The 13,956-nt window shown below is 44.1% G+C and overlaps 1 protein-coding gene across 2 annotated transcripts in view; it reads right to left on the bottom strand.

Annotated features, from left to right (window-relative positions):
- Positions 1-9,367: 9,367 nt before the first annotated feature.
- The window catches only part of abhd18 (abhydrolase domain containing 18), a 110,471-nt gene continuing 105,882 nt past the window's right edge, over positions 9,368-13,956 (bottom strand). For both annotated transcript variants that reach the window (XM_080035120.1, XM_080035121.1), the window contains one exon: positions 9,368-10,076. In XM_080035120.1, the coding sequence (XP_079891246.1) occupies positions 10,034-10,076 (43 nt within the window). In that variant the 3' untranslated portion in view covers positions 9,368-10,033. The remainder of the gene's footprint in view (positions 10,077-13,956) is intronic.

Consider the following 13,956-nt stretch of genomic DNA (forward strand, 5'->3'; position numbering starts at 1 on the left):
AAGCTGTATATCTATGGATACAAGCGATGACGCGTATGACGTAAACGAAAAACGCTCCGTGCGCCTTTTTTGAGCGGCGCGCACAAACGCGTTGAAAGCAGCGCACGGAGCGCTCCGCCTTTTAAAAACGCGTTTGGTGGACACGGCCCCTAAGTCACCATTTAAAAGAAGAAGGCCAGCAAATAATATAAGATGATTGTCCTAAATTTAAATACATATAAATAACTCACCAAAGCAGATAGTTGTATATCCAACCGCGTAATGCTCACTCCGTGTCCGTGAAAAATTACCGCGACTTATTCCTCATTAACGGAACGTTACACTGGTCGGTTTTTGAATCTTATCCCCATATTGCCTATTGAAGGCTTCTTAACTGGCTCGGAGCGAATGTGCCTGAAGTAAGCCTTGCTTCTTCTTTACTTTTCTTTCCAAGCGGAGAGCACCTTGCATGCTCACCTGGAGTCTACTCATTACTAACTGAGAGTAACAGGTGTCATCTCCCCTTTTTATAAATGTAACTTTATCATCTGCTTTGAAATAATTGGACAGTTATATTCCTGAAAATTTTCTGGAGGAAGGAGAGACCGCGTTCAGCTCCGCGGTGCTGTGGAGAACACAGGCTGCGCTGCGGTGGCACGGAGGTGGCAGTTATTTGCAGTTGCTGTTTGACACAACGCTCAGCTTATTGCACTTGCATCAAAATATTTAATTTAGTTCAACTTTATTTTATCCGTTTTGTACAGTATATAACATTTAAAAATAGGCGCGGCCCGCCAGCCTAAAGGCTACAGACACTAAAAATAAAAAATAAACTATTTTCCTCATCCACCAATCGAGTTAATTTGAAACGAGGAGTACTCAAGTACTCGATTACTAACGCCCATCCCTAGTAGCTACAGAACATATACTGTGCTGTGTAATAACAGGGTCGAAAAATGGGGAAAGAGTCGCGGGTTATAGTCCGAAAATTACGGTACTTACTTCTGTTTATATAGACCCCTTACAAGTCTACGTCACACAGCGTCACTCCCCGCTCTACTGCGCATGTCAGCCGCAGAAAGAGACAAGAGCGACACGAGCCACAATCATGTCTTGTTGTGCTGTTGGATGCACAAACCGTTTATTTTTAGTTTGAATGGTGATAAAGCTAGTAAATGCCCAAATGCACCGCTGTATAATTACATAAATGAGTTGTGAAATGTTTACAATAAGGACAGTGACCGGAGACGAGGCTATAGTAATGGAAAGCAATGGAGGCTTATTTACAATGACCCACGTTATACATCTCCGTCCTCTTCCCTTGTGTTTGACTCTATGGTTTGACTAGGCAGTAGGGGTTTGCACGTGTACACGTGTAGCCGGTAAGTAGGCTAAATCATACCATTTAGGAAAAATCAATAAACGAAAACCGAGTGGAGTCGACATGTGCTAGCCTACTGTAGGCTACTAAAGCAGATAACACAACACATTATTGTGTTTGGTTATAATATTTATTCATTTAACTATTTAACTGCTCCACCATAAGTTTCACTTTCCTTTTCATCTCCGTCTCAAACAGCTGGTCTGATAAGCTGGTCGGCTCGTGAGCCCAACGGCCCCGAAAGCAGGAGTCAGTCTAAAAACAGATGATTACGGCTAGTTATGATCACTTTTAAATCAAAATACCTGGGGGGCAAAACCCCTTTTTTTTGGAAAAACAGACATGGAGCGTTGTAAAAGGTTGTTCACCAGAAATGATATCCAGGACCTTCCAGGATCCCAACCTGGGTGGACAACCTGGTCAACTAGCTGCTGGAAAGCTACAGGGGGCCGACATAGAGCAAATCAGAACCACTGTTTAAAGGGGTAGTTCAGGATTTTAGACATAGGGCCTTATTCCCAAGTTAGCCTTGGTGTTCTTTATCAGTGGAGACAGTTTTCAACACATTTAATTCAGTCCTTCTAGTTGCAGAGTGCACTCGTGCTAAGCTAGCGCACGGCATCGGGGGGATACCTAGCCTGCTACTAAAACAGTCTTACCCACTCCACAGTACACCCGAGGCCAATCAATTATAACGCCAGACTATCGATGTAAATGTCTGTGTTGATAGAATAATTTTAGAAATAAAACCAACCTCGCATCGCATGAATTATCGCATTTTGAGGGACTACTTTCTTAGCAGCAGCGGACTTTTACTTTGCTGTGTAACCGAATCACTACAGCAGAAAGTAAACAGAGCAGCGTGGGACAGAAACTGAAACTGCACTGCCACCAGTCTACCGTCATTCTGTCCCGGTTCTCTGCTGCAGCTCCAGCGGGGGCTGTCTCTACAGACGCTCTTTCTCTTTCTGCCCTTTGAGCATCCCTCTCAATTCTTCATCAGTGTATTCCGGCTCGTACAGGTACGGTTCGTTGGATACAACAAATTCCTCATAATCGTCTTCAAAAGCAGACGCATTGGTAAGTCCTCCAAACGTGGCCATATCTTGTTTATTGCATAGGCTAATACAACTCCTTTGTGCACTGTACTCTGCTATCCCCCCGATGCCGTGCGCTAGCTTAGCACGAGCGCACTCTGCAACTAGAAAGACTGAATTAAATGTGTTGAAAACTGTCTCCACTGATAAAGAACACCAAGGCTAACTTGGGAATAAGGCCCTATGTCTAAAATCCTGAACTACCCCTTTAAGTGAATGGGGATGGGTTAATAGGGAATTTTTTTAACTTATAGATATCATTATGAAACTTTGCAAGTTGATTACTGACATTAAAACAACAACTTTTTGTATTACAGTATTTTCCAAAAAGTTTGAATACATATGAAGAATCATCAATATCTTACTAATGATACGTACATTTGCATATCTGCAAAGCCCCAAAATCTAGATGTTGGACAAAAGCAGAGTCAATTTGTTTTTACATTTTTAAAACAAAACAAGTGTCCAACTGCCTGAAGCTTTTCCTAATCACAGTTCAAATTTGATCAATAACCCATAGAAAATGAATTTTTTACACAGTTTTTTCCAAGGGTATGTCTAGCCGTTTCCTAAAATACCAGCTGGAGACTCCAAAAGGACACTTTTGGTCCATAGCACATGAAATGTAACTGTGTAAAAAATTTATTTTCTATGGGTTATTGATCAAATTTGAACTGTGATTAGGAAAGGCTTCAGGCAGTTGGACACTTGTTTTGTTTTCAAAATTTAAAAACAAATTGACTTTGTTTTCTTCCAACATCTAGATTTTGGGGCTTTGCAGATATGCAAATTTTCGCACCATTAGTAAGATATTGATGATTTTCATATTTATTTAAACATTTTCGAAAATACTGTAATACAAAATGTTTTTGTTTTAATGTCAGTAATCAACTGGCAAAGTTTCATAATGATATCTATAAGTTCAAAAAATTCCCCATTAGCCCATCCCCATTCACCCCCATTCACTTAAACAGTGGTTCTGATTTGCTATGTCGGCCCGCTGTAGCTTTCCAGCAGCTTGTTGACAAGGTTGTCCACCCAGGTTGTGATCGTGGAAGGTCCTAGATGTCATTTTTGGTGAACAACCTTTTACAACGCTCCATGTCCATAAAATCACTTTGCCCCCTGGATAAAAAGCTAAATTATGAAATAAAGGCATCTCTGCCTCTCTCTGTCTATCTGTCTGCCGGTCTTTACTGTCACTCTCCAACAGCAGTCCGGCCATTGAAGTCGTCGGGGCCATTTCTTCTCATCATTTATCTACTCAACTGCCGGCAACGCGTATGGGTCATTAAGACGTATCTCGTTCAATAGTGTTAATGTTTCCTCATAACCAATGTTATCACTCGCTGATAAACAGTTTTTAGTAAGCTGACAACATCGCTATTTAGCACCATGGACCAAACGGGTAACCATGGCAACCAGCCAAACATTTTTTCTTTCTGCAACTATGCAGCGCGCATATCCGCCGTGTTGATCATAGACATATATACGTATATTATATCTATGCGTGTTGATAAACAGATAAGGGGTCTATAGAAACTAGATTTGTTTGGCTTTGAAAACAAATTTCACTATGGTATTTGTTCAGTGTTGCGGTATAAGGACTCAAATGTGTGGCACATGCACATTTAGATGAAGAAATCATATAAATAAGCAGTAAACAAAAACAATTATTTTAATATGGTGTAAAGTAATATGTTTATTAAACAATTGCATTTGAAATAATGTCATATTTTAATTTAATTAACTAATTTTACGTATCACAACATTGAGAACAGTGTTACGGTCGAGGCAGACAGGCAGGCAAGCAGGACCCAAATGCAAGACGTTTCAAGTAAAGGTAATTTATTTTCCAAAAATGCAACTCCAAAAGGCAAAAAAGGAGGGGAGGGAGCAGTAATCAAACAGGAGGGAAACTTAACAGGACATGACACACAGTTGTGGGACATTAACAAAAGTGGTGTTTCTGGAATTAATAAATTGCATTAAATCATATTTATTTGTGATAATTTTTTAAGCCAAGGTGTATAATTACACTGTTTACATTGATCAAGCATCATATGACAGATTTGAACATAAATCCCAAATTGAACTGCTGGGACATAAAAATGCCCGTAGTTGCAGAAACACCCACATAGCTTACAGCGATCGTGTTTATGTTTTGCCATCAGCAAATAACAACTGTGTGTCAATAAAATATTTAGCCGTTGGTTGAGTTTGATATAATATGGGGTTAACATAATAAATAAATAGGCCTACATCTATATATAGAGAAGAAAAACATAAAAATAACATTATTTGTTGTTTCATATGGTTAAAACATGTAGGTCTATGTCAATACCACGTTATGTGGCTTGTAGCCTACGATGTAAAATATTTTCTTTATATATTTTTGCAGCTGGACGCGCGGCTCGCAAGAATAGGCTCCGGCTTACACACAGCTGATTTAGATAACGATTAATTCAGTGTGTTGGTTTGTTTAATAAAATATTGCATACATTTTGTATTCTGTGTGTTTAAATATTTTAAACATTTCATACCACGAAGATGCCAGATGTAATGAAGTAAATATGATGGCTAAACTAAATGTCCTCTGGCTAAACGTTTAAAAGGCGAGTTAGACCCCTGTTCAATTTAAAAAGGTTTGTAACTGAGTATACACTGGCCCTCATTTATCAACCGTGCGAAGACCAGAAAAGTGGGTGTACGCACATTTCCACGCAAACCTCGGCATTTATCAATATGGACGTGAGTAGGATACGCTCAAATCCCACGCCAGCTCTCAAGTTTGTAAACAGCATGGACTCGCAGTGCAGGCTGTGCCGGGTAGCCGATGACTTTGTTGGACAATTATTAGAAGATAATACAAATGCAGTGTTTGCTCAGACCGAAATAAAGATATTAATCACTTAACAATGTGCAGCTTATGGTGTGCAAGTGCAACTGAGTAGGAGAGCTGATTCAATAGTGCGCACACCGGCCACTTAGGAGCGCTGCATGGGACTGTGTAAGGGCAGTTGTCTCTGCCTTGGAGTATGCAGCTGGGGGGACACTGAGGCACGGGGGCTGCATGCATTCAAAATGTTAGCCTAAGTATTAAATATATAGTAGGCCTACACTGCTCTTTATGATAAAAAATACACGGCACAACATTCAGCTTAACATTTTATTTATTTGACGCACGTTTTAGATGTTAGTTCCTCTTTTAATATGTCATTGATCGCTTAAGCGAGCGATTTATTTCCACCGTTAACCGGCACGTTTTTCTGATCTGCTGGTGGAGCAGGACGGTGGGCGCTCTCACAGCTGATCGTTGCCGGGTCGGCTTGTGCAGCTGACGGCCGGCTGACCACTCGTGCTGTCATGCAGTAAAACGCAAAATGTGTTATTTTTAGTTTTTAAAACCCTTTTGAGTAGTGCTATCTAAAAGGGCCAATACATTCTAATCATTAAAATCTCTGAAGACGTGTATTTATTTTATGGGGACCATTATCGGACAGTTGGTGCGTCTTTTTCTCCTCTACGGCTATATTATGCCCGCACCTCCAGTCGGTGTTGCATTTCAGAGCAGCAACACGCTTTTTTTAGTGGCGATTTTTGAGTCAGACCACTTTTTCTTCATCTATGTAAAGAAATGGCGACATATAATTGTATATGCTGTTTTATAGCATTTGAGCGATAGCCTACTGATGTAAACCTCAAATGCAAAATCCTCAGCTGGAAATCGTTTGTTGTCAACACCAACGCTGTTGACCGCAGCAGTTATTTCCTTCCTAACTGCTGCCTTCTGTTCTCTGATGCCGCTTGTAATGCTCCGAAATGAAACTCTTTTTTTTCTACTTTCGCTGTTATTCTGTCAATTTCTACTTCAGAGAAGTTCCTCTTCTGTGCTGTAATGCGCATATCCATGTCGTAAAACCTCTGGGCGAGGCCTCTAAACTGAGAAAATATAGGGGCGTGATACGATTGTTTTCAGCTGCCGCATTTATCAACAATGGCCTGGCGTACGCTGAGATTGGCGGTATACGACTGTTTGATAAATCCCACGGGATACCTGGCGTAGGGAGGTATTTGCGACAGAATCTGCACCAGTTTCCACGCAAGTTTGATAAATGAGGGCCATTGTGTTTAGCCACCAAAAGCATCACTGTCTCTGAGCTTACTGCTGTCAGTCACTGCCTCACGTAACTTCAGGCTGCAGCACACAATACACATGATCGCCAGTCATATTCTCCGTGAAATTATTGATTTAGGGGATAATGCTTTGTTAGCTAGGTGGAGCTCTTGTTAAACATATTGGCGATTACATTTACTGTTTGTACAGCGTGCGCAATGTTTTGGCTTTGTATCTTGCTAGCATAACAGTAGCTCTGTGGCTAACAGCTGCCGCAGTCTCCCGTTGCCCGTATCCTCAGTCCGACTTCCCAGTACAACGTGAACGCACCATAAAAGCCACATTCTGTCCGCTAGCAAACTAACAATGATAGAACGAATAGCAGAGCAGTGTTGTTTAGCAGCCGACTCACCTCTGTGCGTTCATCAGAACGACATGCGACTCATTGGTGCTGCCGAGTTATCGTACTAAAAACGTTGATAGCAACGGATGCGGTGGAGGCAGTAACACACACACACATGGTGTACTGAACAATGGGCGCACGCAGCTCGGAGGAAAATAAATGTAAGCCTGTATAATGTATCTGGCCTTACCAGTAGCCTACACAGCATGCTAAGACCCGGAGAGCACCGCGCGCAAATTACTAACCGTTCACTCTACTTGTCCGCTGGCAAAATACAGTTAATTACTGACCAGTTAACAGCCAAAATATCACCTTTTAATGCCACAGGAAGTTTTACACACAAGTGGTTTAAACATATGGCCAACATTTTTCACAGAATCAGCTAAATTCATCAAAAATGATAAGCTAACCTGAAGGACACAGCATGACTTAACTAGCTGGTCCGGCTCAGTTTAGCTTACTGACGCTAACCTTAAGACGAAAAACTGTAACCATTACAGGCAGAACATTTATTATCTGACAATTAACCTTTGTAAAACATTACTTTGTCTGCATTAAACTTACCGTTTTGTTGGGGCGCCGTGACCGTGTGCGAGTGCGAGGAGAAAAAATGGCGGCTTCACAGAAAAATTCTGGATGAAAAAGACGTTGACGTACAACAAATAAACATCCACGTCATGACGTTAGACAGGAAAACCTAATTGAAGCGCTTTCATTTGCATAAGAAAAGTAAGTCAATGTAGTAAAGTACAATTTCAATTTGATGTAATCCACAAAAGCAGATTGCCATCGCTAAAGCAGAAAACTGAGTCAGACTTATTCAAAACAGTGCGTTACTTCAACTTTTCAAAAATTTACTTTCCCATTTTCTTTGTGTTAAGGGAGACATGGAAAATAAAAAATAAGAAAAGGCAATAAATGAATCCGTGTATCTTCCGTTCAATCCTTATCCATTTGGAAATCAAAACACGAAAAACGAAAAGTGACTTGTTTTTTTTAATAATCATCCTCTCATCTACATTATATTATACTAAAAACAGGTTTTTATCTATTTTTAATCACAATTCATGACCAGGATATCAAATATGAGAATAATGGCCTAAATGTTGATTTTGAAAAATACATGTTTCAATTTAGTGGTCGAGGTTCCGGTGTCGTGCGAAAGTTACCTCCGACAAGAAGTCCGTGCGCGTGCGCCTAGAGGCGAACTTAGACATTACGCAAAGGTATAGGCAATTGCCTTGGGTATCATAGTCATCTAATAAATGTTTGTTTACTCTTCGTTCATTATCACCCATTACGTGCGGACGTCAGCATCGCAGAACTGAGAGACACACCCTACATTATTGATAATGTTATTGATACTCGTAATCAGCTGAGGTATGAGCCCCAGTGCAGACAGCTGCATATGAAAGCATTTGTATTGGTCCACGAGTGAAAATTGCGTCTGAGGCGATCGTCGTCTCTGTCTCTCCCTTTTTTCCCTGTCTTCACTTCACTTGCTGAGTCCAAGTGGGCAATCGCCCATTCGGGGAGCTTGCAACCCGCTTTAAAAAGCCCCTTTTGACTGTTTGCGTGTCTATGTGTGTGTCGAGGTAAGAAGAAATTTGTCTAGGCTACATTATGTCCACGTTTATTTATCTGAATTGAGCTTTTTTAAAATATGCCACTTCATGGTAGCCTATGACAGACAGTGACATAGCCTTTGTCAGCCAGCGAAAATATGTTTCCCCTCTCTATAAAGATTAAACATTTGGTGGTTTGTCCCGTTTGGATCTGGATCAACAGCTGTTTGTCTGTCGCTGTTTAGATCATGCCTCGTTTCCTCTGAGCATCACAGTTCGGTTCGGCACGGCTCGGCAGGGTTAGCATACTAGATCTGCCATGCATTTCCACTACCGACAAGAGGCTTTAGCCTACTTAAAAGACGGCCATAGCCACGGTCAGAAAACAGTCTATGGGTCAGAGCCATCACGGCGCTGGCCGCACATAGCTTGTGTCATTGTGGCAGTGGGACACACAGTAGCCCGCTGATTAATATAAATGATTATTTGGAACTTCAAAAATTAAAATGCACATTTTTTACATTTTCTGTTTGTCTCCTTTCCCATTTTCTTATTCAAAGGGCGACATGGAAAATAAAAAAACAAGAAATGGCAATCAATTCATGTTTTACAGGCATATTTTGTTTAAAACAGTGAAAAAAATAATTAAACATGAAATCAAACTTGTTTTTTCATTTTTCATGTATTGATTTCCAAACGGATATGGATTGAACAGAAGATACACGGGTTCTGTCTTTTAGTGATTTACATTTTTGTTATTATGACAAGAAAATAAAAAATGAAATCCCCTTTTTGTAATAATGAACAACGTCTCATATTTAAATTTTTATTTTTTTAAAACGAAATTCAAATAACCACTGGCAGCGTAGCTGAGACAGAACAACAGGATTATTTTATCTGTTTCTAATGCAAAGTTGCAAACGCAGTTATATTGTCAGGATAAATGTATTCAGTTGGAATTCAGAAAAGATAATTTCTAAACAGAATTAGCCAATGTTAGGTAGCTAGTAAAATACATTACAGAGTTCTCAAAGGCCACACTACTTAATGACTTGATTTAATCTACATATCAATGGAGTGTATGATCAGTACACCTTCAATAAAAAAGGAGCAGTCCCCATAGTTTACCCAGGTCTTACCCAAAAAAATTAACATTTTGTCAGGGTCTACTGAAATGGATCAATTGATACTGCTGTTAAATCAAATCAATTTGATTTCTACAGCCCAATATCACAAATTGCCATTTACCTCAGTGGGCCTAACAGTCTTCAAACAATATGACACCCTCTGCCCAGTTCAGACCTCTATCTAAGAATAGCCAATACAGTTCAGAGATATTATGTTTCAATAGAAGATATTTTAACAGCCATAATTTATGCTGAGGCTTCTGGTCTTCGGACAGGCATCGCTTATTCCAATGTCCAGCCAAAGGTCCTGGTTCTTTTACAGGGAGGAAAGGGCTTATGCCTGCCATGGCTAGTAAAGGTTGGGTTACTTCAGACAAAATCTGTTGAATGCATCGTAGATGGCTTGTCTGGAAATAAAACAGAAATGCAATTATTATAAAATAACAGTTAAAGGTAGCATAACAAAGAAAAGATCATGAAAGATGATTGGAGTTTTAAAAATAACCCATCCCCATTCATGTAAATGAAGACAGACAGGAGATGTTAAATCAACAGCTGTGTGGCACAGTATCAACAAAAACTCAATATAATCATCTTTAAAAGGATAAGCTCTATCGTATAATTGAAAGCAAAGTGGATGTGGTCTTAGTTTTTATGAATTTCCACATACATCTGACGGAAAAGTATAATTGGATTAGGTCATCCACTAGCCTGGAAATCCAGACCCACATCTAGAACGATATAGGGTCTTGCCACGATCAATATACCTTCCCAACTCATGTGCATTTCAAATGCATGCAATTGGATTGTCAGACCCAAACAAGACGAGGACCACAATAGCGTCACGTTCAACAGTTTATTAAAGGATTGGGGGAAAGGGAGTGTATGGGCGTGTTCAGAGAAAGAGTAGAGCTGGTCCGGTATTGCAGATAGGAGTCAGAAGCGTAAGGAAACAGGCAGAGTAACTGGTGCTGGTTAGCAGACGATCTGACAAGGAGTAACTGAAAGCCAGGGTTTATATACAGAGGGTGATGAGCAGGGAATGCAGTGCAGCTGGCAGGTTAATTAGGGCAGGAGTGGATACAGGTGTGGCTGAGCAGACTGGAGCGGCAGCAATTAGTGCTGTTAACAGGGCAGAGGGAGAAAGCTCCTGACAGAACCCCCCCCCCTAAGGGACGGCCCCAGAAGTCCCCAAAAAACGTCAAACAGGGCGGGCGGAGGGTCAGAACTCCTCTGAGCGGTCAGATTCCCTGGCCTCATCCTCCGAGGGGGCCTGAGAGGTGCCATCAGGGGCCAGGGCAGGGTCAGGAACTGGGCAGGAGGAGCGACGGGACCCCTTAGGACGACCCCGACGGATGGCAGGCTGGTCCGGGTGCAGACGGTGGAAGTCGGCGATAAGAGTCCGGTCCACAATTCGACTGGACGGCACCCAGATTCTCTCTTCAGGCCCATAGCCCTCCCAGTCGATGAGATACTGGAGGCCCCTACCCCTCCGTCTGGACTGAAGCAGGCGTCAAACGGTGTACACCAGCCCACCGTCAATGAGGCGAGGAGGAGGAGGTGCCGCTGGGACCAGTGGGCTTACATGCACTGGTTTGACTTTTGAAACATGGAAAGTGGGGTGCACCTTCATGGAAGCTGGCAACTGGAGCCGGACTGCGGTTGGACTGATGATCCTCTGGATAGGGAATGGGCCGAGGAACCGAGGTGCTAGCTTACGTGATTCCACCCTCAGCGGCAGGTCCTTGGCTGACAGCCACACCTTCTGGCCAACACAGTAAGTGGGTGCTGGTGTCCTCCGACGGTTAGCCCCAGTGGCATAGCTGGTTACTGACTTGAGTAGTGTGGCACGGGCTTGTGACCAGGTGCGGCGGCATCGGCGAGCATGGGCGAGGGCAGACGGGCAGGAAACCTTTCCTTCCTGGCTGGGGAACAGAGGGGGCTGGTAGCCATATACACACTGGAAAGGAGACATACCGGTGGCAGAACAGGTGAGGGAGTTGTGGGCGTACTCTACCCATGTCAATTGTTGCGCCCAAGTCTGGGGCTTACGGGAAGCCATGCAACGGAGCGCCTTCTCCAGTTCCTGGTTCGCCCGCTCTGACTGACCATTGGACTGGGGATGAAATCCAGAGGTGAGACTTACTGTGGCCCCTAGAAGATGGCAGAACTCCTTCCAGAATGTAGAGGTGAATTGTGGGCCTCGGTCTGAGACCACGTCCTTGGGCAGCCCGTGTAGACGGAAGACATGATCAACAACAATCTGGGCTGTCTCTCTAGCAGATGGCAGTTTCGGGAGGGGAATGAAGTGCGCCATCTTGCTGAACCGGTCAACCACAGTGAGAATGACAGTCATACCATCCGATGGGGGCAGGCCTGTTACAAAGTCCAGGGAGACGTGGGACCAGGGTCGTGAGGGCACCGGCAGAGGCTGGAGTAATCCAGCGGGTGGCTGATTGGAGGATTTGTTCTGGTTGCAGGTGGGGCAAGCACGGACAAATTCTCTGACGTCCCTTCTCAAGGAGGGCCACCAAAAGCGCTGGGCAAGGAGATGGCAAGTGCGGGCTGAACCCGGATGGCAGGCAAGGCGGGAGTTGTGTCCCCACTGTATGACCCGGGATCTTAAGTTCTCAGGGACGAAGAGACGGTCATCAGGGCATGCACTGGGGCCGGGATGGTCACGGATTGCCTCTTGAACCTCTTCCTCGACATCCCAAGTCAAAGCAGCTATGATACAGGGATCAGGCAGGATGGGGGCAGGTTCCTGGGAAGGGGCGTCCTCCTTCTGGAACTGGCGGGAAAGAGCATCCGGCTTGGTATTACGTGAACCTGGGCGGTATGACAGGGTGAAGTTGAACCTGGTGAAAAACAAGGCCCAGCGGGATTGTCTGGAGCTGACGCGCTTGGCAGTGCGGATGTATTCGAGGTTTTTGTGATCTGTCCAGACCAGGAACGGGACCGTGGACCCCTCCAGCCAGTGACGCCACTCCTCCAGGGCAAGCTTGACGGCCAAAAGCTCACGGTTTCCAATGTCATAATTGCGCTCTGCAGGCGAAAGCCGGCGGGAAAAGAATGCACAGGGGTGCACTTTGTTGTCCTCCTCTGCCCGTTGAGAAAGTACGGCCCCGACTCCCATGTCCGAGGCATCCACCTCGACGATGAACTGTCGGTCTGCATCCGGCATCAGGAGGATGGGTGCCGTGGTGAAGCGGGCCTTGAGGGTCTGAAAGGTTTTGTTAGCCTCTGGGGTCCAGACAAAGGGATGTTTGGTACTGGTCAGAGTGGTGAGGGGAGCGGCGACGGTGCTGTAGTTCCGGATGAATTTCCTGTAGAAATTGGCAAAGCCAAGGAATTGTTGCAACTTCTTCCTATTCTCCGGAACTGGCCAGGAAGAAACTGCCGAGACCTTTGCGGGGTCCATCTGGATATTTCCCTCAGCCACGATGTATCCCAGGAATGACACAGACTGAACATGGAACTCGCACTTCTCAGCTTTGACATAGAGGGAGTTCTCCAGGAGACGACGGAGGACCAGTTGGACATGACGAGTGTGTACAGACAGAGTTCTGGAGAAAATCAAGATGTCGTCCAGGTACACAAAGACGAACTTATTCAGCATGTCCCGCAACACATCATTCACCAGAGCCTGGAATACCGCTGGTGCGTTGGTGAGGCCAAATGGCATGACCAGATACTCGTAGTGGCCGGTGTGGGTGTTGAATGCTGTTTTCCACTCGTCGCTTTCTCGTATGCGCACTAGGTGGTACGCATTACGAAGGTCCAGTTTGGTGAAAATTGTGGATCCCTGGAGCAGCTCAAAAGCAGAGGTGAGTAAGGGCAGAGGATACCGGTTCTTCACAGTGATGTCGTTCAGACCTCGGTAATCAATGCAGGGCCGAAGAGAACCGTCTTTCTTTCCCACGAAGAAGAACCCGGCACCAGCAGGAGAAGAAGACGGGCGGATGATACCAGCTGCTAAGGAGTCCCTGATGTAATCCTCCATGGCCTTTCTTTCTGGAGGAGACAGTGAGTAGAGGTGACCCTTAGGTGGAGTAGATCCAGGAAGAAGGTCAATGGCGCAGTCGTACGGACGGTGTGGGGGCAGAGATGTGGCTTTGGTCTTATTGAACACTTGCCGGAGGCCATGGTAGCATTCAGGAAGGTTAGAAATGTCAGGGGCAGTGCTGGGGGGTATAGAGCTGGTGGGCAGCGAGGCAGCACGCAAACAGGTCAGGTGGCAGTCATCTCCCCACTCTTTGACAGTTCCGGAGGCCCAGTCGAGATGAG

This window comes from Ammodytes marinus, assembly GCF_949987685.1.
Source record: "Ammodytes marinus genome assembly, chromosome: 10".
NCBI classification, from domain to species: Eukaryota; Metazoa; Chordata; class Actinopteri; order Uranoscopiformes; family Ammodytidae; genus Ammodytes; species Ammodytes marinus.